This window comes from Amblyraja radiata, chromosome 25 (genome assembly GCF_010909765.2).
Source record: "Amblyraja radiata isolate CabotCenter1 chromosome 25, sAmbRad1.1.pri, whole genome shotgun sequence".
NCBI lineage: Eukaryota > Metazoa > Chordata > Chondrichthyes > Rajiformes > Rajidae > Amblyraja > Amblyraja radiata.
Genome location: NC_045980.1, coordinates 18,977,030 through 19,003,495, shown reverse-complemented (window position 1 = coordinate 19,003,495; position 26,466 = coordinate 18,977,030). Strand labels below are relative to the sequence as shown.

At 43.2% G+C, this 26,466-nt stretch overlaps 1 protein-coding gene across 2 annotated transcripts in view; it reads left to right on the top strand.

Annotated features, from left to right (window-relative positions):
• The window catches only part of thoc5 (THO complex 5), a 30,633-nt gene continuing 4,167 nt past the window's right edge, over positions 1-26,466 (top strand). Inside the window, exons 1-16 of one of the 2 annotated variants that reach the window (XM_033043366.1) lie at positions 28-208; positions 3,991-4,134; positions 4,260-4,373; positions 5,098-5,195; positions 7,250-7,396; positions 8,183-8,297; positions 13,887-14,019; positions 14,632-14,667; positions 18,076-18,153; positions 18,507-18,550; positions 19,978-20,077; positions 21,356-21,464; positions 21,871-21,972; positions 23,033-23,129; positions 23,579-23,693; positions 25,821-25,924. In XM_033043366.1, coding sequence (XP_032899257.1) covers positions 107-208; positions 3,991-4,134; positions 4,260-4,373; positions 5,098-5,195; positions 7,250-7,396; positions 8,183-8,297; positions 13,887-14,019; positions 14,632-14,667; positions 18,076-18,153; positions 18,507-18,550; positions 19,978-20,077; positions 21,356-21,464; positions 21,871-21,972; positions 23,033-23,129; positions 23,579-23,693; positions 25,821-25,924 — 1,638 coding nt within the window. In that variant the 5' untranslated portion in view covers positions 28-106. Of the gene's footprint in view, positions 209-3,990; positions 4,135-4,259; positions 4,374-5,097; positions 5,196-7,249; positions 7,397-8,182; positions 8,298-13,886; positions 14,020-14,631; positions 14,668-18,075; positions 18,154-18,506; positions 18,551-19,977; positions 20,078-21,355; positions 21,465-21,870; positions 21,973-23,032; positions 23,130-23,578; positions 23,694-25,820; positions 25,925-26,466 lie in introns of both variants that reach the window. The other variant, XM_033043367.1, reaches the window with a different exon arrangement.

Below are 26,466 nucleotides of genomic sequence, written 5' to 3'. Positions count from 1 at the left end.
CTGCGCCCCCTGCCGGCGAGAAGGAGGAACCTGTCTCCAACCGCCTGCAGCCGCCGGCGGAGAGTGGACGACCCTCCCCTTCCGGCGCTGTCGCTCCGGAGCCGCGATGTCGGTGGAATCGGCGAAGAAAAGGAAGACCAAAGTGATCCGGAGCGACGGCGGGGCGGCGGAGAAGGAGGCGAGGAAGGGTCGAGGCGATGGTGACCAGGTGAGTGGCGGGGAGCGGGGCCTGGAGGCTGCGGCCTGGCCTGGGCTCTAGGCCTGGGTTGGGCCCTGGGTCTGGTCTGGCCTGGGCTCTAGGCCTGGGCTCTAGGCCTGGGCTCTAGGCCTGGGCTCTAGGCCTGGGTTGGGCCATGGGTCTGGCCTGGGACCCTGGGTCTGGTCTGCGATCCTGGGCTGGCCTGGGGCCCTGGTCTGGCCTGGGCTTTAGGCCTGGCTCTAAGTCTGGCCTGGGCTCTAGGTCTGGGCTCTGGGGCCCTGGTCTGGTCTGGGCTCTGGGTCTGGGGCCCTGGTCTGACCTGGGGCCCTGGCCTGGTCTGGGGTCTGGTCTGGGGCCCTGGTCTGGCCTGGGCTCTAGGCCTGGGTCTGGTCTGGCCTGGGTTTTGAGGACTGAGCTTGTGGCCTTAGGTCTAACACTTGGGGCGCTGGGGTTGCGGCTTGGGTCTGACGCCTGTGCTCTGGGACCCGGACACCTTGTGTGGGGCCGGGAGGATGTATCTGTGGCCGGGATGAGGATGTGTCTGGGGCCGGGATGAGAGTGTCTAGGGCCCAGAGGATGTGAAGCCAGGCTACTCCCCCAGACCACACTGTCACCACTGTGGTCCACAATCTCGGTAGGCAGCAACTATGGGACAATAACTGGGATAACTGCAACAGGGTGGTCACAATAAAAGCAAAAGGAGACCATTTCACCCCAAGAGACGGGAGATCTGTGACCTGCTCGCCGTGCTTCCCTTCACTCAATGGAATCCCATCCCAAAGGCAACAACAAGATGAAGTCTGAATAAGGGTCTCGACCCGAAACATCAACCATTCCTTCTCTACAGAGATGCTGCCTGACCTGCTGAGTTACTCCAGCATTTTGTGTCTACCTTTGATTCAAACCAGCATCTGCAGTTCTTTCCTACACAAACAAGGTGAATATGTTCTGGTATAAACTGCCTCTTGTAGGAGAGAGCCAGATATAGACAGACGCCCCTTTGCAAAACCAAAGTCATTAGTGTAACGGCCTACTGTGTCCACGCCGAACAGTGATCACCTCGTACTATTCTACGGACTAGAGACAATTGACAATTTTTTACCAAAGCATATTAACCTGCAAACCTGTACGTCTTTGGAGTGTGGGAGGAAACCAGAGCACCCGGCGAAAACCAACACGGTCAAAGGGAGAACATACAAACTTGGTACAGACAACACCCATAGTCAGAATCAAACTCTGGTCTCTGGTCCTGCAAGACAGCAGCTCTACTGCTGTGCCGCCAGTTATTGTGTTTTGTGTTGTGTAGTGTTCAATAGCATATGGATAAATATGTCATAATCAATTATACAAATAACAGTAAATTAATAACAGTTTTTCACTGGACCTCGGTACAAGTGACAATAATAAACTAAACAAAACAGTAATTCTAGGTAACCATAAAAGTGCAAAACCAAACTCCATCGTGCAACCAAAGACATGGTCCATCAAAGATCGTAGTTGATAAGGTAGTGGTGTGCCCTAATATTTGTACCATATAATTTTACAAGCTCTAAGATCACCCCTCAGCCTCCCACGCTCCAGGGAAAATAGACCCAGCAGATTCAGCCTCTCCTAATAACTTAAACTTCCATACCCACTAACATTCTCTCAAATCATTTTTGCATCGTTACTAGTTTAATGACATTCCTCCACAGCACAACCAGGACTGTACACAGTATTGCGCGGCACAATGGTACAGTTGGTAGAGCCGCAGCCTCACAGTGCCAATGACCTGAGTTCGATCCTGACCTTGGCTGCTGTCATTGTGGAATTTGCACTTTCTCCCTGTCACAGTGTGGGTTTTCTCTGGATGCTCTGGATTCCTTCCACATCCCAAAGACATGCGGGTTTGTAGATTAATTGGCCTCTGTAAATTGCCCCTAGTTTGTAGGAAGTGTATGAGAAAGTGGGATAACATAGAACTAGAGCGAAAGGGTGATCAATGGTTCTTGTGGACTTGAGATGCCGAAGGACCTGGTTCCATGCTGTATCTTTCAATTAATCAGTTGTTAGCAGGCCAGTAGTATATCCTCAAAGTGAGTGATTTTCTCAAAATTTTGTTCCATATGGCCTCCTTTCTATGATAACCTAGGATACTTTCAAAAGAGAGCTAGATAGGGCTTTTAAAGATAGCGAAGTCGGGGGATATGGGGAGAAGGCAGGAACGGGGTACTGATTGGGGATGATCAGCCATGATCACATTGAATGGCGGTGCTGGCTCGAAGGGCCCGAATGGCCTACTCCTGCACCTATTGTCTATAACCTCCTCTGTGCCCATCCCTTCCCTCCCATCAGCCCAACACCTTCATCCACATTTTTGCAGCCGACTAGTATTTAGCATCTGCACATTGTTAACTTCTGTTATACGTTGAGAGGCTAGTTATGGAACGCATTAAATCCAATCTGCCAAGCAGCCTTGACCCACTACAGTTCGCCTACCGCCACAATAGGTCCACGGACGATGCCATCGCTCTAGCCCTGCACCCATCCATGGAACACCTGGATAAGAGAAGCACCTACGTCAGATTCCTATTCCTAGACTACAACTCTGCTTTTAACACCATTATACCATCCAAGCTCATCACCAAACCCGTGGCATGGATTCATCACTCATCTCTGCAACTGGATCCTCGACTTCCTAACCAACAGACCCCAATCAGTGAAGATAGGGAACAAATCATCCTCTACGATAATCCTCAACATTGGTGTTCTGCAAGGATGCGTACTCGGCCCCTTCTTTACTCCTTGTACACCCACGACTGTGTAGCCTTGTGCAAATCTAATTCAATTTATAAATTTGCAGATGACACCACCATTGTGTGCCGAATATTAAATAATGATGAGGAAGGAGATTGAAAACCTCGTGACCTGATGTCGAGACAACAACCTTTTTGTCAATGTCAGCAAGACATAGTGATAGTGATCGACTCAGGAAGCGACGCGGTACACACCCTGGTGTGCATTGAAGGTGCAAAAGTAAAGATGGTTGAAAGCTTCGAACTCCTAGGAGTAAATATCACCAACAACTTCTCCGTTGAAGCAATGGACCAGAAAACACAGCAACGCCTCTAATTCCTTAGAAGGCTTAGGTAGTTCGGTATGTCCCAGATGCACATTAGAAAGAGAAAGCGATATCGGGATGCATCACAGCATGGTTTGGGAACAGCTCCATCCAAGACCACAAGAAATTGCAGAGAATTGTGTGCACAGCCCAGACCATCACACAAACTAATCTCCCTTCCATTGACTCCACTTATACCTCGCGCTGCCTCGGCAAGGCAACCAACATGATCAAGGACAAGTCGCACATAGGCCATTCCCTCTTCTCCCATCGGGCAAAAGGTATAGAAGTGTGAAAATGCACACCTCAGGATTCAGGGACAGTTTCTTCCCACCTGTTATCAGGCAATGGAACGATCCTACCACAACCAGAGAGCAATCTTGAACTACTATCTACCTCATTGGAGCCCCCCTGGACTATCTTTGATCGGACTTTACTGGCTTTATTGTGAATTCACTGTGAATAGCTCGATTGTAATCATGTATTGTCTTTCCTCTGACTGGTTAGCACGCAACAAAAGCTTTTCACTGTGCCTCGGTGCACTTGACAATAATCTTAACTAACCAAATAAAAGTTGTTGTGCTTAACCAATCGCAGGAAACGGCATAATCAACATCAATTGTTCTTGTCTCACCATTACTATTGATAGTTGATTATTTGTTTGGAATGCTAAAATTCGTGTTTGCTTTAGGAGAACAAAATTTACAGTGAGGAAGCTGAAGTCGATACAAGAGACCCTGCCAAAGACTATGACCTGTATAAGGAAACATGCGAAGATCTTCAAAGATTGATGGCTGAGATTCATGAATTGAAGAGTAAAGGAGGAAAAGATGCCGTAAGTATTCAGTTGCGTTACTGTACGTACAAAGTGACTGACCCGTTGAATTACTCCCGCATTTTGTGTTCCATGTGCTTTACAATTGTTTGTTCAACTTATAATTCTCATTTGCCCTCTTGCAGGCAGCGGAGATTGATGAGCGGCGCATCCAAAGCTGTATTCACTTCATGACTCTAAAGAAATTAAACCGCTTGGCTCATATCAGATTAAAGAAAGGCCGCGATCAAACACACGAGGTAAATACTGTGACCATCAAGGTGGGCTGGAATGGAGCAAACTTCCTAATTAGTCAGCTAATGGGAACATGTGTTCATCTTTTTATAGGGTGGATGCAAAATTATACAAAAACAAATTTGTTTCCCATCATATTTAATTCAAATGAATTGCTTTTACCAGATTACAGCCTGGATTAGGGATTATTGGTTTAAAAGCGCGAATGGACAGATTTAGATTGTTTTCTCCCGAGTGAATGAAACTGATGGAAGAACTGATAGATGTACATGAATTTATGGAAGACATAGATAGGGTGGACGGTCAGGACTTTTTTTCCCTGAGTGGAAATGCTTTAAGGGCAGAGGGGCAATGTTTAAAGGAGATGTGCGGGTCAAGTCTTTTTACACAGAGGGTGATGGGTGCCTAGAACGTGCTGCCAGGGGTGGTGGTGGAGACAGATGCGATAGTGATGTTTAAGTGGCTTTTAGATGGCCACATGGATATGGATCATGTGCAGGCAGAGGAGATTAGTTTATCTAGGCATGTTCAGCATGGGCTTTGTGGTCCGAAGGGCCTCTTCCTGTGCTGTACTGTTCAATGTTCTGAATAAGAGCACCACCCGTTTATACTCATAAGTGAACTTCTGACTGGTGTAAATTTGATGTGGAATGGCAATGCGCTTTGTAAAATTTCTGAAGTAGTTGTGCAAATTAGTTGTGGATATTTAAGATGCAAACTGTTTTTCAGGCCAAACAGAAAGTGGATGCTCTCCATCTTCAACTTCAGAATCTTCTATATGAGGTGATGCATCTTCAAAAAGAAATCACAAAATGCTTGGAGTTCAAGTAAGTTTGACTTGCAACTTTCTAATGTTTGTTCTGGTTTTTGGTGTTATTGAAGTCACAGAATCTGTTTTGGTAGTGCATCAATTCTAAATAAAGTGTTTAAGCATGTGCAATAAAATTGACAACTAAGGTATCGCTTAGTCAATTTACTTCCATTTGTGCTGATCCACTTATTTTTATATAAAGAACAAAATGCTGAAAATACTCAGCAGACCAGACCATATTAATATCTCAATTGATTAACTTTCAGCATTCTCCTGTGTATTTCATCACAGCAAGTTCAAATGGATAGAAATTTAAATCTGTACAACTTGGTAAAGTGGTACATAGAAGTCGCACAAAAGAAAACTTTTAATAAATTTGTGGTGTGACAGGCATGGCCATTTTTTTGTTACCTTTCCTTTTGTACAATTTGTTCTTGAGGAGTGCTGTGGTAATAAGGGTCCCCTGATATTGGTGGCAATGGTGTTTCAGCTACAATGAAGGATGCAATTATTGTCCCAATCAGAATATTGATTATCTCCACCGCATCTGCTCCCAAGATGAGGCTTTCCACTCTAGGTCAGTCAAGACATCCTCTTTCTTCAGTGAACGTGATTTTTCCCTCCTGTTGTTGTGGGTGGACCCCTCACCCACGTCTCCTGTGTGTCCCACAGTTCTACTCTTGTTCCCCCTGCCTCCCTCCTCCCCCAACAGAGCAGGCTGATTCTCCTGGTCCTCACCTTTCACCAACTAGCCTCCGCATCCAACTCATTGTTCTGACAATACCACAACCTTCAACACGATCCCACCACCGACCAGTCACATCATCCCTGCCTTGCAGGGACCATTCCCTCCACAGCTCCTTGGTTCACTCATCTCTTCCTGCTCAACCCCTCCAGTCACTTTCCCCTGCAACCGCAGTGTAGATGTAACACCTGTGCCTACTCCTCCTCCCTCGCATCCATTCAGAGAATCCAGCAGCCTTTCTAGGTAAGACAGAGGTTGACGTGCACCTCTTCCAACCTCCATGCACTGCTTTTGGTGCTCCTGATCTGGCTTAATTTACATCGGTGAGAACAAGCATAGACTATGTTTTGGAGGGGAATTTGGATGCGATCCGCTTCACATACATTTGCTGCCCTAATCTCAGCAATGGATAATTTGGAGTATTGTGTGCAGTTCTGGTCATTCCATTATAGGAAGAATGTGGAGCCTTTGGAAAGAGCGCAGAGGAGGTTTACCAAAATGATGCCTGGGTTACGAGGTATTAGCTACAGGGCAGACTTGGATTGTTTTCTCTGGAACGCCAGAGGGTGTGGGGTGACCTGATAGAACTAAATAAAATTATGAGAGACATAGATAGGGTAGATGATCACAATCTTTTTCCCAGGATGGAAAAATCAAATATTTGAGCACATAGCTTTAAGGTGAGAGGGGCACTGTTTAAAACTGATGTGTTTGTCAAATTTTCTACACAGAGGATGGTAGGTGCCTGGACGCACAGCCGGGGATGGTGATTGAAGCTGATATGATAGTGGAGCTTAAGAGACTTTTGGATAGGCATATAGATATTAAGGGAATGGAGAAATAAGGATAATGTGCATACAGATGAGGTTAGTTTACCTGCATCAGCTTGGCACAGCAAGCTTGTTAACACGGGGTGGTGGATGCCTAGAACGGGCTGCTGGGGGTGGTGGTTGAAGCAGAAATGTTGGAGGCACTTAAGAGACTTTTGGATAAGCACATGGATATGCAGAGAATGGAGGGCTGTGGATTATGCACAGGTGGATAAGTGATGGTCTTGGCATCATGTTCAGCGCAGACATTATGGGCTGAAGGGCCTGTTTTTGTAGTGTTCTATGTTCTGTAGTTGGAGCTACAGAGGAAACAGGGTATCCTCCAAATTGCACACACTGAGATCAAAATCAGTCAATTAATGGGTGATCTGAAGTTGAGATGAGCTACAGAAGACACTGTAACCAGTGTATTTAATGTCAGATAGGACTGTCAGTGGAAATAATACAATGTTTTGTGAATGTTTCTAATTTCTCACCACCGGCATTGTCTTGTAGATCTAAGCATGAAGAGATTGACTTGGTGAATGTGGAGGAGTTCTATCAAGATGCTCCATCAGACATCAGTAAGCCTGATTTTACAATGAATGATCCTCATCAGCAAACTCTATCCCGGTTAGATTGGGAACTTGAACAGCGTAAAAGGTAAGGGACGGTTATTGGATCATGGTTTGTTATAATTTATCTAATTATGCTTGTACTGGCGCTTGATAGAGTTAAAGCTATTGGTCCCAAACACTTTGATTCCCTTGTGTAATGGTGTTTAATTATCACATGTACCTAGGTACCGTTAAATTGCCTTTGTGCATGCAATTCAGTGAAAACTTTACACAATCAAACCCACGTGCAAGAATGTAGGAATAGTAGATTACACTGGGGTAGTACACAAGAGTCGACACATTTCCCGCCCCATCTTGTATCCTTCAAGTTTCAAAGCTCTTAAAAAATATCGTAGTCCTGGCTACAACACTGGGTCGGAGTTGCAGGGGTCGGCCTGGCCTGGCAATGATGTCAATCTCCTCCACCGCTCTGAGACGTTGTAGGCTGCATCTGATCCGCGCGATTGCCCAACCTCAGTGAGCGTCCAGATCCACTGGCTGCTGCCTTCATTTAACTACCTTTTTGTTATTTATAGAAGAATTTTTAATTTACTTTTGCTTTGCATGCTAATCTGTTTATCTTTCCTTTGCCCTATTTCAGATCTTTTTCCAATCTGCTCTACAGTTAATGGTTCCAGGTTTGCTGCATTCTTATCCTAAGAATCTCTGCAAAACGAACTGACCTTAACCAGCACCTGCAGTTCAGTGTTTTCTGCAGAGATGCTGCCTGACCCGCTTAGTTACTCCAGCACTTTGTGTCGTGCCTTTAAATAAACCAGCATCTACAGTTCCTTGTGTCTACCCGCTTAAATCTCGTTTGCTTTTGTTATAGGTTGGCAGAAAAGTATAAAGAATCACTGGCAAACAAAGAGAAAATTATGAAGGATATCGAAATCAAAAAGGAATATTTGAGCAGTCTGCAGCCAAGACTCAATGCCATTATGCAGGTATGAAGAAAAAATAACTTTGCTTTATATAGATCACAGAACAGTACAGCACAGGAACAATCCCTTGGGCCCACAATGTCTGTGCCGAACATGATGCTTAGTTAAATTAATCTCCTCTGCCTGCGCATGATCCATATCCTTCCTTTACCTGCATATCCATGTGCCTATTTAACGCCACTATCGTATCTGCCTCTACCACCACTCCTGGTAGCTCATTCCAGGCACCCACTACTCTGGAAAAACAACACTTGCCCAGCACTGCTTTAAACATTTCCACTATCATCTTTGATATGCCCGATAGTCTTTGATATTTCCACCCTGAATCAACTTTTTGGTAATCATGAAAGTGTTTATTTTGCTGTTGAATGGTAATGGAGAAGCTAAAAATAAATTGGATAGGTATATGGATGGGAAAGGAATGGAGGGTTATGGTCTGAGTGCAGGTAGATGGGACTAGGGGAAAATAATTGTTCGGCATGGACTTGTACGGCCGAGATGGTCTGTTTCCGTGCTGTAATTGTTATATGGTTATATGGTTAAAATGCTGCACATGGTTTATTTTGCACATTAATAATCGGGAAGGGTTGCAAATCAAATATTAGCATCATCAACCTACAGGCTCCATCCATTCTGAAAATCAAATTCCATATGTTTAGAATTCTGGAGTTTTAGTAATGTAAGGCTTTTGTTTTACTTTACTTCAAACTTTCTGAGATCAAATGTAACACTGGCATTTCTAGTTCTTCTCCGAACAATGAATCTTAGTCACAAAATCTGTAATACAACCCTATCTGTGCCATGGAAACACTTTCCTAGCTTATTCCATCTGCCCATCATCCACATACCTATCCACCTGATTTCTTCTCTGATAGGTACACAAAATTGCTGGGGAAACTCAGCGGGTGCAGCAGCATCTATGCAGCGAAGGAAATAGGCGACGTTTCGGGCCGAAACCCTTCTTCAGACTGATGGGGGGTGGGGAAAGAAAGAAGGAAAAAGGGAAGAGGAGGAGGAGCCCGAGGGCGGGCGGATGGGAGGGTGGGAGGAGACAGCTAGAGGGTTAAGGAAGGGGAGGAGACAGCACGGGCTAGCCAAATTGGGAGAATTCAATGTTAATGCCATAAGGACGCAAGGACCCCAGACGGAATATGAGGTGCTGTTCCTCCAATTTCCGCTGTTGCTCACTCTGGCAATGGAGGAGACCCAGGACAGAGAGGTCGGATTGGGAGGGGGAGTTGAAGTGCTGAGCCACCGGGAGGTCAGGTAGGTTATTGCGGACTGAGCGGAGGTGTTCGGCGAAACGATCGCCCAACCTGCGCTTGGTCTCACCGATGTAAATCAGCTGACATCTAGAGCAGCGGATGCAGTAGATGAGGTTGGAGGAGATACAGGTGAACCTTTGTCGCACCTGGAACGACTGCTTGGGACCTTGAATGGAGTCGAGGGGGGAGGTGAAGGGACAGGTGTTGCATTTCTTGCGGTTGCAACGGAAAGTGCCCGGGGAGGGGGTGGTGCAGGAGGGAAGGAAGAATTGACGAGGGAGTTGCGGAGGGAGCGGTCTTTGCGGAAGGCAGACATGGGGAGAGATGGGAAGATGTGGCGAGTGGTGGGGTCACGTTGGAGGTGGCGGAAATGGCGGAGGATTATGTGTTGTATTTGCCGGCTGGTGGGGTGAAAGGTGAGGACCAGAGGGACTCTGCCCTTGTTGCGGGTGCGGGGATGGGGAGAGAGAGCAGTGTTACGGGGTATGGATGAGACCCTGGTGTGAGCCTCATCTATGGTGGTGGAGGGGAATCCACGTTCCCTGAAGAACGAGGACATTTCCGATGCCCTGGTATGAAATGTCTCATCCTGGGAACAGATGCGGCGTAGGCGGAGGAATTGGGAGTAGGGGATGGAGTCTTTACAGGGGGCAGGGTGGGAAGACGTGTAGTCCAGATAGCCATGTGAGTCAGTGGGTTTGTAATGTATGTCGGTCAGGAGTCTGTCCCCTGCGATGGAGATGGTGAGGTCAAGGAATGGTAGGGAAGTGTCGGAAATCGTCCAGGTGTATTGGAGTGCCGGATGGTAGTTGGTGGTGAAGTGGATGAAGTCAGTCAGTTGTGTGTGGGTGCAGGAGGTGGCACCAAAGCAGTCGTCAATGTAGCGGAGGTAGAGGTCGGGGATGGGGCCCTGGTACGTCTCGAACAAGGATTGTTCAACGTACCCGACAAAGAGGCAGGCGTAGCTGGGGCCCATGCGTGTGCCCATAGCTACGCCTTGTGTTTGGAGGAAATGGGAGGAGTCAAATGTAAAGTTATTGAGGGTGAGGACCAACTCCGCTAAGCGGAGGAGAGTGTCAGTGGCTGGGTATAGGTTGCTCCTCTGGTCGAGGAAGAACCGGAGGGCTCTGAGGCCATCCTGGTGGGGGATGGAGGTGTAGAGTGACCGGACATCCATGGTGAAGATGAGGGGGTGAGGGCCCAGAGAGTGGAATGCGTGGAGGCGGCGGAGAGTGTCTGAGGTGTCTAGAACATAGGTGGGGAGGGATTTGACCAAGGGGGATAGGATGGAGTCAAGGTATGTGGAGATGAGTTCGGTGGGGCACGAACACGCAGAGACAATGGGTCTGCCGGGAGAGCCGGGTTTGTGGATTTTGGGGAGAAGGTAAAAACGGGCCGTGCGGGGCTGGGGAACGATGAGTTTGGAGGCTTGGTCAGGTAGGGCGTGGGAATTGATGGAAGTCGGTGATGGTGCTAGAAATGGTGGCCTGGTGCTCGTCAGTGGGGTCATGGTCCAAGGGTAAGTAGGAGGAGGTGTCCGAGAGTTGGCGCGTGGCCTCATCTTGCTAGCCCGTGCTGTCTCCTCCCCTTCCTTAACCCTCTAGCTGTCTCCTCCCACCCTCCCATCCGCCCGCCCTCGGGCTCCTCCTCCTCCTCCCTTTTTCCTTCTTTCTTTCCCCACCCCCCATCAGTCTGAAGAAGGGTTTCGGCCCGAAACGTCGCCTATTTCCTTCGCTCCATAGATGCTGCTGCACCCGCTGAGTTTCCCCAGCAATTTTGTGTACCTTCGATATTCCAGCATCTGCAGTTCCCTTTTGAACACTTCTTCTCTGATAGAGTCAGTCATACAGCACAGAAACAGGCCCTTCAGCCCAATTGGTACATGCCCACCAACATGCCTCATCTAAGCTAATCCCATTTGGCCTATATCCCTCCAAGCCTTTCCTACCCACATAGCCATCCAAGTGTCTTTTTAATGCTGTTATAGTACCTGCTCAACTATCTTCCCTGGCAGCGTGTTTCATATACCGAGCAAAAGAGTTGCCCATCAATTCTGTGCATTCACCCTATATATTCCCCCGAGGTTTATCATCCTATCTCCTCTCCCTTTCCCCCACCTGACTCCACATTCCCCCTCATTCCTCCCTTATCTGGCTCCAACTATCATCAACTAGCTTCTGTCCCCCCTCCCCCCACTCAACAGGTTCCTTCTCTCTATCCTTACCCCTCCTTCCCCCACCCCCCTCGCATGTGGTTCCACCTATCACCATGGACTCTCTCACCTCTCCCTCTCACTTCCATATACTGCCAATCTTTCCCCTCCACTCTCAGACATGAAGCAGGGTCTCGACCTGAAACGTTGACCGTTCTTTTACTTCCACAGATGCTGCTTGACCCACTATGTTCTCCCAGCAGTTTGTTTTCTCCTACCCTATCTGTACCATTCTACTTCCCATTCCAGCTTTCTAAGTCGAGCAGATCGCAAGTTACATGTCAATACTTCTGTGCTAACAACAAATAGTATTTCCTCAAGCAAGTATATGTACATCTATTTCACATTTAACTTGCCTGAAGTTGCTTATCTCCTGAGTCTTGGCTGTATTCAAAGTTATGTTTCAAATGGATAAGACTGCATGCTAATGAATTATGCCAACTTATCTCTAAATTAATCAGCGCATAATTGAATTATATCATGAACTTTACACAATGAATGTTAAGTCAACTATTGACAATGGAAGTCATCTACATAAGCAATCCTGATCAAATATGTTTAAGAGCAAGCAAAAATCGATATGTTTTAACCATATAAACACAATGCAGAGTACTGTGTAAAGGTTGACTAAGAGAAATATTATCAAACAATAAAAACATCTTTTCTTGAAGGTTAAAATCTCAGTTAAACCTCAAGCAACAAAGTGTGAGAGTCTGAGGAAGGGTCTCGACCTGAATCGTCACCTATCCATGTTCTCCAAAGATGCTGCCTGACCCACTGAATTACTGCAGCACTTTGTGTCTTATTTAATGAGATAATCAGCTCTTTTGTCATAGGACAGTAGTTGAGTTGTTTTCTCCTTATCTGGCTCGACCAACAACTGCAGCCTATTGTTCTGAAGATTGCATTCACTCAAACTGCACTGTATTCCTATCAACCTTTCAGTGGAAAGGGGCATTAATATTGTTCATATAACTGTCTAGAAACTCTCATGATTGCTCCAACTATTCATTACACATTGTATGCAGCATTAGAATCTCATTCTTCAATTATCTCTTTGCTGAAAGCAGTACGATTCTGCTCAGATCTGCAAGACTTTGATAAATGACAACTTTCCCCATCTCTTGTCTGCATATCCCATTGTTCTTTAACAATGCATGTTGCACTATAAATTATGGAGGGTTTTTCCCCAAGTGAAAGGTTGCTTCTGATTTCCATTTATCGATTACTCACCAATCCAATTTGAGGGATGTGGATTATGCTAATAAGACCAACAATTATTACCCATCCCTAATCTTTGATACTGATGAATGACTTGTTCGGTTCTGTCAGAGGGGAGTTGAGAGTTAACTACTTTGCGAAGAAATCTGCTATCTATACCGATTCTACTTTCATGTTACTTCTGAATCATCAAAGGGTTTTGATGAATCCAATGGATTTTTGCAACACTAATAGTTTAGTGGTTGCCATTACTGAGATGAGCAGTGGTGATTGTAATTGATACAGGCACAGGTCGCCCCTCATAATTGCATTTTTTTTTAAAAAGTCGTCCTCTCTGTGAGGGTCAGTATACATAGAGTCATTCAGCACGGAAACAGACTTCATCGCAACTTGTCTATGCTGACCAAGATACCCCATCTAACTTAGTCCCATAAGCCCATATCTGGTCAATGTCCCTCTAAACCTTTCCTGCCGACATACCTGTACAAGAGTTTTAGATTTTGTTATTATACCTGCCTCAACTTCATCCTCTGGCAGCTTGTTCCATATATCCAGCACCCTCTGTGTGAAAAAGTTATCATTCAGATTCCTATTAAATCTTTCCCCTCTCACCTGAAACCTACATCCTCTATTTCTTGATTCCCCTACCCTCGTTAAAAGACTGTGCATTCACTCTACCTATTCCACACACGATTTTATACACCTCTAAGCCCGCAGCCTCCTAAATTCAATGCGTTGAATTTTGAATCGTCGGGGAAATGAGGGAGGTGTGTAATTAAAATACATACCTTCAATCTTTAGTGTGAATTTAAGTCAAGTTGTGGTATGTTGAATATTAATTTAAAAATGTGGCTTTGCGCTGTCGATTTACAATTTGAATGTCTGTCTCTTTAGGCATCGTTACCAGTTCAGGAGTATCTCTCAATGCCATTTGATCAAGCTCACAAACAGTATGATATTGCCAGGCACCTACCTCCACCACTGTATGTGCTGTATGTGCAAGCAAATTCTTATGGACAAGCTTGTGGTAAGTCAGATGTATTATTGACAATACTGTGACATGCTAGGATTTCATATTAATGATGCATGTTCTTTCCACCATTGTTTCTAATATTGGCTAAAATGATCTCACCAAATATATTTCAATGGTGAATTTAAACCATCTCCTCTGGTCCGAATGCATCTGCAGCATTGGTAAAAGCTACGTTAAATAACACACTTTTAGAAATTTTTAATAGAATTATTGATCTTTAAAATTTCTCAGCAATGTTGATATTTTCATTCCTTTTATTTCGAGCAGCATTCTTCGAACCCAATCTTTAGAAACTTTTGCAAATATAAACAGTTTGTCAAATATGTCAACTTTCCACCTGACCTTGTATAATTTAAGTGTTTTGTGATGCTGAAAAGTTTCACACATTCTCACTATTTCTGTAACATTAATTATTTTGCTTTTATTTTCCTAATCTGCACATTGACTAATGGTACTACTCCTGTTTAATTTAGTTTGAGAGATAAATATTGAATTAGTTCCAGCTTTGTTGCTGATCTATTTTCTTTTACTGACATTGTGTCTCTATTTCACAATCCTTTTTCATTTCTAATCCTCTTCTGGCTGTGGTGGTGGATGCCCCATTAGCCCAGATGAACAAGGCCTCCCAGCCCTATGGGCAGGGTGAGTATTGGGACTTGAATTGTTTTTTAAAACTTTTTTTTTCATTTAGAACTGTGCGACTTGTATATAACCCTGCATAAAAGACAGGACAAACAATAAAGCAGTGATGGTTTAAATCAAAATGATTATCTTCAGTCCCGATCCAAAACATCACCTATCCATTTACCCCAGAGATGCTACCTGACCTGCTGAGTTACTCCAGCATTTTATGTGTTTCATTGATATAAAGTGGCATCTGCAGTTCCTTTTAATTGCATATTGGTGTTTGTCTACAGACTAGTGAGCTTTACATTAGTGGTGGGAAAATTATTGGAAGGAGTTCTGTAAGATTGAGTCTACATGCATTTGTAATGCCAAGGATTGGGTAGGCATGGCTATCTGCATGTGGAATCCTGTCTCACCAATTTGAGTGAGTTTGTTGATGACATAAGCAAGAAGATTGAGGGCAGTACCATAGAAACTGTCATTGTGGACTTTAGTAACACCCTTTGACAAGGTGTCGCATGGTAGGCTGTTCCACATGGTAGGTGGATTGGTTACTAATTTTGCAGGTGACACTAAAATTGGTGGTGTAGTACTCAACGAAGAAAATTATCTAAGATTACAATAGGATCTTGATCAGGTAGGCCAGTGGGCTGAGGAATGCCAGATGTAGTTTAACTCAGACAAATGTGAGGTATTGCACTTTGCCAGGACAGGACTTCTACATTCATTGGTAAGGTTACAGGGAGCGTGCTAGAACAGGGAGATCTAGATCAGGGTATTGAGTACAGGAGAACACTGCTGGAGTAACTCAGCGGGTCAGGCCACATCTCTGGAGAACCTAGATAGGTGGTGTTTTGAGGTGGAACCCTTCTACAGACAGGAATATTGAGTACAGGCCTTGACACATCGTGTTGGTAAGGCCACATTTCGAGATACTGTATGCTTTTCTGGTCAGCCTGCCTTAGGAAGGATCTCATTAAACTGGACAGAGTGTTTTAAAAAAAAAAAAAGATGATGTTACCGGATCTGGAGAGATTAAAGTGGGGGTGAGTGGGGTAATATTTAAAAGGTACCTGAGAGGCAACCATTTTACACAGAGGTTGGTGTGTACGTGGAACCAGAAGAAGTAGTAGAGGTATGAACAGTTTGAATACTTAAGAAATACTTGGACAGGTACATTATAGGAAAGGTTTGGAGAGATATAGGCTAGGTGCAGGCAAGTAGAACTAGCTTGGTTGAACAAATTAGTCAACATGGATGACTTGGGCCAAAAGACCTGTTTCCACTCTATATAGCTCTATGACTCTTGTATGTGTCTCTTGGGTGTCTAAAGGACAGTATTATTGACAACTTGCGCTAGAATTCCATAACAAATTACTTCAATTGGGAAGAAGCTACAACTTATACACTTATACAATTCAATTTATCTGGGTGTATCAATGTATTCATGCAATTCACAAACTTACAGTAACTGAGATTGTGTTTGGATTTTGTTTGTTCTGGTACATGTCCTTGTATACCTCCTGCAATCTATATTTGATTTGACATGATGTCTTAACTTTTAATTTAAATGTGCTGATTATTACTTCCAATCTCCTGTATAACTGTAGATGTGCTGTTGCAAAAATTAACCTTAAAATGAATAGCTGGAAACTATATTTACCAATAACTGCGCAGATGTTGTTTTTTAAGGCAAAGTACAAATGAATTTTATAGTGTTAATTTTTCTCGTATGGTTGATAGATTTCAAGAAAAATAAAAATAAATTTCACATAAACATCTATACTGCCTCAGACAGAAATACTGCAAAATCATAGATAAATTTCTAGAAAGTTACAAACTGGAAATAGAAAATATCAAACCCTATCCTGACTGCATCTTGCATTTGTTGACCTGGGCACCAAGATCTTGGATTCGAAAGATAATTGAATAATAATTGTTTCACATAGTTGATGGGGTTTCAATAAATTGGCTGTTTTGTCCTGGATGATGTCCAGCTTTATAAAAGTGGTTGGCAGGAGAATTGGCAACGTTGATGCATTAAGCATGCTTGAATTCTGTTGTTGGAGATGGTCATTGCTTATTACCTCCATGGTACATTGGTTCCTTGCCATTTATAACCCTGTGCTCGAATGTTGTCTGAGTCTCGCTGCATGCAGGCTTGGATTCTCCAATTGCTAAGGAGTTGTGAACGACATTGAACATTGTCTTCCACATCTCTGACTTATGATGGAAGAAAGGTGATTGTGGAGCAGCAGAAGATGATTGGGCCGTGAGGCCCTAAAGTGATGTCCGAGGGTGAAGATGGCAGACTGCCAAAACCCACCACCATTGTTCTCTGCACAAAGTGTGACCCTGGTCATTGGAATGTTTTACCTTGATGCCCATTGGCCTCCTCTTTATTAGGGTACCTTGTTGCCTCGCTGATGTCCCCTCGCCTCCAGAATTTAGCTGGAGTACCTACAGCCTTTTTTGCTTAGGATTCTAACATCACAGATTCTCGTGTCTCCATTTTACTGCTCCATTGCAAACCACCTCAAAGTATGCCGCATGTGAAGAAGTTTTTCTCCTCTCTCTGACAGAATATAATGATGGGTCCTGATGCGTGGCACCACCTGTCCATTTCTTCCACAGATGCTGCCTGACGCGCTGAGTTCCTCTGGCCCTTTTGTTTGTTCCAGAATTTAGCTGTTTGGTCCATATTTGGCCAAGGCAATGATGAGGTCTGGAGCTCGGTGGTCTCGGTGAAATGCAAACTGGCCATCAGTGAACAGGTTATCGGCGAATAAATTGTCACATGCTAGTATTATTGATGACCACTTGCAACACTCTTAATTAGTCACGCAACCCGATATTTAGCCCTTGTAAAAATATTATAGGAATATATCCCACTCAGAATATAACATTTGCATTTCCGTATAAAGCAATTCAGTAGTTTTATTTTTTAATTTAGTTTTACTTCCACATTACTCTGAGAACTAATTACTTTTTAATCTGTCCAATAATAAAGATATGCTGCACATCTGTTGTAAACTGTGATTTTAACTACGTTGCTTGTTTGAATCACTATCCACTGGGTTATTGGAGAGGCAACAAAAATGATCAATGTGTAAATGTTCAATTTACCCACATTTAAGTGTGATGTTAGTGCCTCAATGATATCTCCAGAATCTAAGATGGGTATGTGTGTGTGTAAAAAAACACTTTATACCTCATGATATTGTTAGCAGCTTTGAGTGGCACGCAGTTTGCAATTTCCTGATACTTGTTAGCTTGATTAACTCGTGTTTGTAAGGTGCTGTCAAAGGGAAAAATGAGCCTTATTTGTAATGGCTGCTTTTAATTATACACAACCTGTTTAAATATTTAGGCTTATCATGCGTACATCCAAAATTAAATAGATCAAACTTTTATTCTTGACAGATAAAAATCTTACAGTCGCTATTGACGGTGATGTTGAAGAGGCCAAGGCACTTTCAAGACCACCAGAGGATTCCCAAGGTAATAAATAAATCATATTTCAGGCTTTAAAATATTTTTTAAAAAGTCATTTTTGCTTTGGTTAACATACAAGAGTTTTCTTCTGCATGGTAAGTTCATTGTTCGGTTGCCAGTACAGATGACAATTAAACACTCTTGACTCCCTTGATGTGTTTGTTAAACCATGTGGACCAGTGAGGTGTCAGATCTCGTTCAGTGTTTGTTTTATTGGAAATGAAGTAATTGGCTTCAGATTGGAAAGGAATTATGCGCCAGTGTTTTGCTCCACATCATCCATTATTCCAGCTAAATAGGAGTAGGTATTATTGTCAGTTTCCATTTGTCATGGTTCTTTTCTTTGACTTTTAATGCAGATGATGAAAGCGACTCGGATGCAGAAGAGGAGCAGACAACAACTGTAAGTTGCAGTCATTTCAGCTGAGGTTGATCAACTCAAATTATATTTACTATCTGTTGCATTTCTACAAATAAAATCAAAAATAGTGCTCCTTTGACCTGCAAACCCATATGACCTTGGGATGCAGGAGGAACCCTTTGATTTATAATCCCTAAATATGCATCTTGGCAATTATATCCTCTAGCAACTTGTTCCATATACCCATCACCCTCTGAAAGGAAAAGGTTGCCTCACGGTTTCCTATTACATATTTCCCCTCACTTAATACAGTGAATGTTTTTTGTTTGTAAAACTGCATAAAGCAGTTTCTGTGTGTCACCTTTAAACAATTACTTGTTTTGCTGCTGCGACCTTTACATGACAAGAAAAGCTCATCTAGTAAACCATCCATTCAGTGACCTCCCAAAGTGACAAGGTGCCTCTTGAAGACACATCTCAACGGGCAAATGAATACTATAATTCCTGACAGGTGGTCACAATTGCAACCGCATCCCACGACAGTAGATTGCTCCAGACTTGTTTATGTTGGACGGCACAGTAGTGTTGTACTGAGGTAGAGTTGCTGCCTTGCAGCGGCAGACACCTAGGTTTGATCCTGACTACGCGTGCTGTCTGTACGGAGTGTGTACGTTCTTCCTTTAACTGTGTGAGTTTTCTCCGGGTGCGCCGTTTTTTTCCCCCACATTCCAAGATATAACATGTTTCTAGGTTAATTGGCTTCAGTAAAATTGTAAATTGTTCCTAGTGTGTAGGATACTTCTAGTGTATGGGGTGTTCGCTGGTCGTAGTTGAAGAGCCTGTTTCCCCGCTATATCTTTAACAGTCTAAACACTGCCCACTTGCTTCACGTGAGTTTAATGCCCGACATCTCTTGGGGCAGTGATGGGCGTGTTCTTTACATCAAATCCCTTCCATGATTTCCAAACTAAGAATATTAATTGCTGGTTCCCAGAATGGACAGTGTGATTGGAAGCACGTGCACATCTACTTAAAATTTCCACCCCCTCACTTTAAAATTATACCCTCTAGTCTTTGACATTTCTATCCTGGGAAATGTCAAATATATTTAACGAAGCATCTTAATATAGTTTTCTTTGAAGCAAATAAGTTCTATGCTGCAAAACGAAAACTAGGAATATGTTCTGAGAAGTAGCTTCATAAAGGAAATTGCAAAGGTTCTTAAAGTATAACCCAGAATAAATATCATAAGAAGATCATCAAAATGATTAGAAGAAACAAGGAACTGCAGATGCTGGTTAATACGATTTCTAGTAAAAGTGATTGGTCATTTTTCTCTAGCCCAGTTATGTCTTATTGCAAAGTTATGCTAATTTTTTTTCAAGCAGCTATTGTAATTAACACATTACCCTCCTACGTGCAGCTGTTTTTAAGTCAACTGGGAGCCCAAACTGTTGATCTGTTTTCAGAAACGCCGTCGCCCAACCCTTGGCCTACAGCTGGATGATAAACGCAGGGAGATGTTAAAAAGACACCCTCTGTCCATTACTTTAGACCTGAAATACAAAGGTGAGAACTGACCATCTCTTCATCACACTAGCAATGTGAATGACAAAGTAGCTGTCTCTAAAATCACAGAAACCAACTGGAAAAATACTTTTCCTATCCATGTACCTATCCAAATGTCATTACAGTCAGTACCCTAAACTACTTCTTCTGGCACCTCGTTCCATATATTCACCACCTGCTAAGTGGAAAAAGTTGCCCTAAGGTTCCTGTTAAATCTTTCCCCTCTCACTTTAACCCTATGTCTTCTGGTTCTCGATTACCCTACCCTGAATACAAAAACTCAGTGCATTCACCATATCTCTTCCCCTTGTGATTTTATACACCTCTATAAGATCACCTCCAGCGCTCCAGTGAATAAAATCCTAAATTTTGTATTTAATATACTATCCCCTTGCTGTCTATTGTGCTCCCATCAGATAAATATTTATTTCACCATTTATTACTAAGGGTGGGACTGCCATAGAGTCACACAGTGTGGAACCAAACCATTAGGCCCTATACTCCCATCCTGACCATTGTGCAACCATTCACATTAATCCTACCTTCCAGTTCTTGACCCTTAGTTTTCTATACCTGGGTGATTCAGTTACTCATCTAGACACTTCTTAAACACTGTCAGCAATTGTTTCCTGGACTTTACCTTGTCTATTCATCTGGACGCCCGCAGCGGCGACTGCGGAGGGTTGAGGTCCCGACCATGGGGGAAAATGGAGGAGGACTGGCCAAATTTTGTGCCTACCACCACAGTGATGAATGCTGTGGTGGATGTTTGTGTTAAATTTTTATTGTATTGTGTGTTCTTTTTTCATTGTACCGCTGTTGGTAAATTCATTTCACTTGCACTTTATGTGCAAGTGACGAATAAAACTGATATTGATATTGATTGATTGATTTCCATTCTCTTTTGTTTGAAGCTTTATGTACTAGATAAGTAATTTAAAGACCAGCTGGAACATCCCCAAACATTTGGATTCCCCTGATATTTGTGTTTCAATTGTCACAATTAAAATGTTTTTATAAAGATTGATTGGTTTGATGTCACTTGAACATTCTGTAATTCTGTGCAGATTCATATGTCTAATATAAGTGGAATTATTGCCTAGTGCTGGAATTGAAATACTAAAGGGTGCATTTGATGTTACTGAATTTGATAGCTTAGGATGAGTGAGTTCCAAAAATACTTTGTGTTCCCTCTTTTGTGTGTGTATCTATTGAAGTGCACTTTGGTCAGAAATTTAGTTTTGTTTTTAACCTTCACTTATCTTGCTCATTTGGTAGATGGCAGTGTTCTTCATCTCTACTTCTATTACTTGATGAGCCTCAATATAGTGACGGTGAAGACCAAAGTAACCACAGCTACAGAGATGTCTGTGGCCATCAGTGCAGGGTAAGGTCGCAGGGAAGTGAACTGTTAGCATTGATGTTCAAAGTAATGTTTCTGCTTTGTAGTGGTTGAGTACATCACCTAAAATGCACGAGAAATGTTGCTACTTAGTCATGCATGCGGAAACGGGCCCTTTGGCCCAACTTGCCCACGCCGATCAACCTGCCCCATCTACACTAGACCCGTCTGCCTGCATTTGACCCAAGCACCATATGCTAGTCGACATCATTCATAAATTTCACTGCAAAGTCCTGGCGTAGCATTTAAATACTTCCACGACACATTGGCATCTGGCTTTCACCTGATTATACCAAATATTATATATCATATAATATTTTGTTTTATTGCTCATTTTATACATGAATTTGTGGATAATCTACATATTTCTTTAAATATTTTACAAATGTAGAGATCTATTGTCTCCAGCCTCACTACTGAGCTGTCTGTATCCTGGGGACCATGGCAAGAAGACTCCAAATCCAGCTAATCAGTATCAGTTTGATAAAGTTGGGTGAGTATCTTATTTCATTGCTTTTCACTTCCGTGTGTCGATGGAAACAACATGAGAACTTGGAGTATTGTGTTCAGTTTTGGTCACCATGCTATCGGAAAGATCACATGAAACTAGAAAGAGTGCAGAGAAGATCTATGAGGATGTTGCAAGGACTCGATCACCTGACCTGTAAAGAGATGTTGGGAAGGCTAGATATTTTAGACTAGATTTTACGTCAGTGATACAGTGCGGAAACAGGCCTTTCGGCCCACTGCTCTACACCAACCAGTGATCACCCCGTACACTAACTCTATCCTACACAATAGGGACAGCTTACTATTTTACTGAAGCCAATTAACCTACAAACCTGTACGTCTTTGGCATGTGGGAGCATCCGGTGAAATGCCACACGGTCACAGGAAGAACGTACAAACTCCATACAGCACTTATAGTCAGGATTGAACCTGGGTCTCTGGCGTTGTAAGGCAGCAACTCTACCTCTGTGCACTTAATTGTTTGGAGCGCAGGAGGCTGAGGGGTGATCTAATAGAGGTGCATAAAATCAAGAGGGGAATAGACAGTGGTAAGTGCGTGCTCTTTTCCCAAGTTTGTGGAATCAAGAGCTAGAGAGCATAGGCTTAAGGTGAGAGGGGAAAGAGTTAATAGGAACCCTAGAGACAACCTTTTCACACAGGATGGTGGGTATATGGAATGAGCTGCCAGTGGAAGTGGTTGAGGCAGGTGCAGTGACAGCATTTAAAAAGACATTCCTATCCACGTAAAAATGGATTTGATTATTCTTTACCTGTGATTCCGAAAATATGCATATGTCTGAAGAAGGGTCTCGACCCGAAACTTTGCCTATTTCCTTCGCTCCATAGATGCTGCCTCACCGCTGAGTTTCTCTAGCATTTTTGTCTACCTTCGATTTTCCAGCATCTGCAGTTCCTTCTTAAACATGCATTTTAATGAGGCATGTCAGATAGAAGAACAGAATTCAGGGTCCAAATGTTCTCGTATCATGTCTCTATATTGATCGGGGTGGAAAACTGAACTTTTCTTTTTCTTTTTTTTCCAGCATCTTAACTTTTAGTGACTACATTGTCGATCTGGGGCACCCTTATGTTTGGGTTCAGAAACTCGGAGGACTGCATTTTCCAAAGGATCAGCCACAGGTGAGGCTTCAGAACTTGGGAGAGGTGATTGTTTAAATGTTAGTGGCAGCAAGTGTACAATATCACAAGATTTTGTTTGGATTTAGTTAAAACATAGCAGTACATTGTATATGAGGAGGAGTGTTTTTGGTGAACATAATAAGATTTTGTATCCAGCAATAAATTTACGGTGAACAGTTTTTGTCACTGGACTTGCCATTGGGAAACAGTAAACTATGGAGACACACACATGATGACATGGATAGGAAAGGTTTGGAGGGATATGGATCAAACAGGTGGCACTAACTTAGATGGGGCAACTCGGTCAGCATGGAGGAGTTGGACTAAATGACCTGTTTCTGTGTTGTATGACTCTATGACACTAGGAACTGCGGATGAAGAGGGATCCCTGTCCAATGGTGTTCCAGCAAGAATTTTCACAAATGTTTTTATTTCCATTCTTGCCACAGAAATCCGTGTTAGCAGACAATTCTTTGAGTGCAAGTCACATGGAAACTACAATAAAACTGCTTCGTGTAAGGTTGCAATCCCGACTGGCTCTGCAGAAACAATTTGCTTCACTTGGTGAGTACAAACTGGCTTCCGGGAGCCATGAAACCTCTGTTACGGTTAGGCCGCGTCGTGCCACAGTGGAGGCTAAGCCGACCACACAGCTTTAGAGCACAAGAACAGGCCATACAGGCCACAGTGTTTGTGCCACACATAATGCCATGATAAACTAACCTCCTCTGCCTGCCATGATCCATGTCCCTCCATTCCCTGCATATCCATGTGCCTGTCTAAAAGCTTGAAGATCACTACCATATCTGCCAGCATGTTGCAGGCATTCACCACTCTCTGTGGGGAGAAAAAAAACCTTACCCCACACATCTGAGTCTCGACCCGAAACGTCACCCATTCCCTCTCTCCAGAGATGCTGCCTGCCCGCTGAGTTACTCTAGCTTTTTGTGTACATCTCCTTTAAACTTTGTCTCTCTCACCTAAAAGCTATGGCCTTTGATATATCCACTTTGGGGGGGGAAAGGGGATCTGCTTTCTAACCTGTCATATTTTATATATTTCTGTCAGATCACTGCTCAACCTCTGGCGTTCTAGAAAAAACAATCCAAGTTTGTCCAATCTCTCCTTATAGCTAATATCTTCTAATCCAGGCAGCATTCTGGTACACCCCTTATGTAACTTCTAAGTAATAGTTGTAAGGACGGTGGTATTTATATTCAAAAATTAGTATTTTCAATTTTGGTTTATAAAGTGGAATTTCTGCATGTTTGAAATGCCCAGTGAAATTTTATTGGCTGGGGAAAAAAGATATTAGTGGGTTAATCAGCTGAACAAATAACGATAGGAATCACAATGTTTGAGTTGCTACAATCCTAACTAGTGTAGAATCATACAGCACAGAAATGGGCTCTTCGGCCCAACTTGCCCATTCCGACCAAGATGCCCCATCTAAGCGAGTCGCGTTCGTCCGTGTGTGACTCGTATTGTTCTGAACTCTCCCATCAATGTGAGGAATGACATTCTTGCTATTGAGGGAATGCAGCGTAGGTTCACGAGGTTAATTCCAGGGATGGCGGGACTGTCATATGATGAAAGAATGGAGCGACTGGGCTTGTATTCACTGGAATTTAGAAGGATGAGAGGGGATCTTATAGAACATTAAATTATTAGAGGATTGGTCACGCTAGACGCAAGAAACATATTCCCGATGTTGGAGGAGTCCAGAACCAGGGGCCACAGTTTAAGAATAAGGGGTAGGCCGTTTAGAACTGAGATGAGAAAATCTTTTTCACACAGAGAATTGTGAATTTGTGGAATTCTCTGCCTCGGAAGGCAGTGGAGGCCAATTCACTTGAGGCATTCAAAAGAGAGTAAGATAGAGCTCATAGGGCTAGCGGAGTCAAGGGGTATGGGGAGAAGGCCGGAACGGGGTACTGATTGTGGATGATCAGCCATCTTCTTGCTTATGGCATGCACAGCCTAAAGTTGTAGGACAACTTGTTCTATTTGATCTTATCGGATTGATGATCAGCCATGATCACATTGCTGGCACAAAGGGCCGAATGGCCTACTCCTGCACCTATTGTCCATGTATCTATGTAATGTACCATTTCCAAGTATCTTTGAAATGCTGTCATAGTACCTGCCTCAACTATCTCCTCAGGCAGCTTGTTCCATATACCCATCACCTTGACAGTGATCAAGGAGATTCGAGTCACTTCTCAGCCAAGATAGTTGTCATTTAAAAAAAAATTACAGACAAATTAAGAATCTTCTCAATTGGCATAAGTGGATAAAGAACCGGAGGCAATGTCCACCATGATCTTGTGTCATGATTTGCTTTCCGTGGGGAAACTAATTGTGCAGCATTGGAAATGGCAGAAGCTGATCGCCAAGCCATTTACTACAGTTCCATGTTGAGTGGCGCGTGGCTATGGAATGTAAAAAATGAGATGTGAAAACTTTTGAATTGTTCTTCAGTTTGGGTTGTGAATGTTAAAATTAACATAATCGGAAGTTCATAGATCCTGAATCCTGCAGATACTATAATTCAAAAATATTCAAATATCAATAACATTGCCTTCTGAAGAATTCAAGAAAATCTAACAAGCATGTAATTGTTTCATTAATTCCCTGGATTTATTTTATTTTATAAATCTATACTGATATTCCCATGTTGTTCCTTTGCAGAACACAGTATTGTTCCAATATCCAGTGAGTGTCAGCATCTTTTCCCAGTAAAAATCATATCCAGATTGATAAAATGGTGTGCCATTTCATATGATGACTATGTGGTATGTATCGGGTTAATCTCATTATTTTCAATATTTCTTCCTAATATCCTTACTCTTTCAAGGTTTTGCCAACGGTGATTGATGTTGGCATTGTTTGTAACTATAATCATTTATCACCAATGGCAGGAACATTTAATGTTTGAAATAAGAGGTCAGGCATTTTTGAGAGATTAGGCTTATTATTGTCGCATGCACTGAGGTACAGTGAAAAGCTTTGTTTTGCTTGCTATCCAAAATGGATCAGATCAGATTTATCAAAAGGAACTGCAGATGCTGGTTTACAAAATAAGACACAAAGTGTTGGAGTAACTCAGTCTTTCACTATTGCCATGGCACATGTGGAGAAGCAATAGGGTGGGGCAATGCTTCCTGGCAAGGCTGGAATCCGATTAGCCGTGATTCATTTGAACAGCAGATGGGCCGAATGAGCTGAGCTGTTACTGCCCCTATGGAGCATATGTTCTTACATAGCGACCAAACTTGTCACAATGGCCTTCATATTTGTGCTAAAGCCTGGATATCCTGTGTCTCCAAGTGGGTGT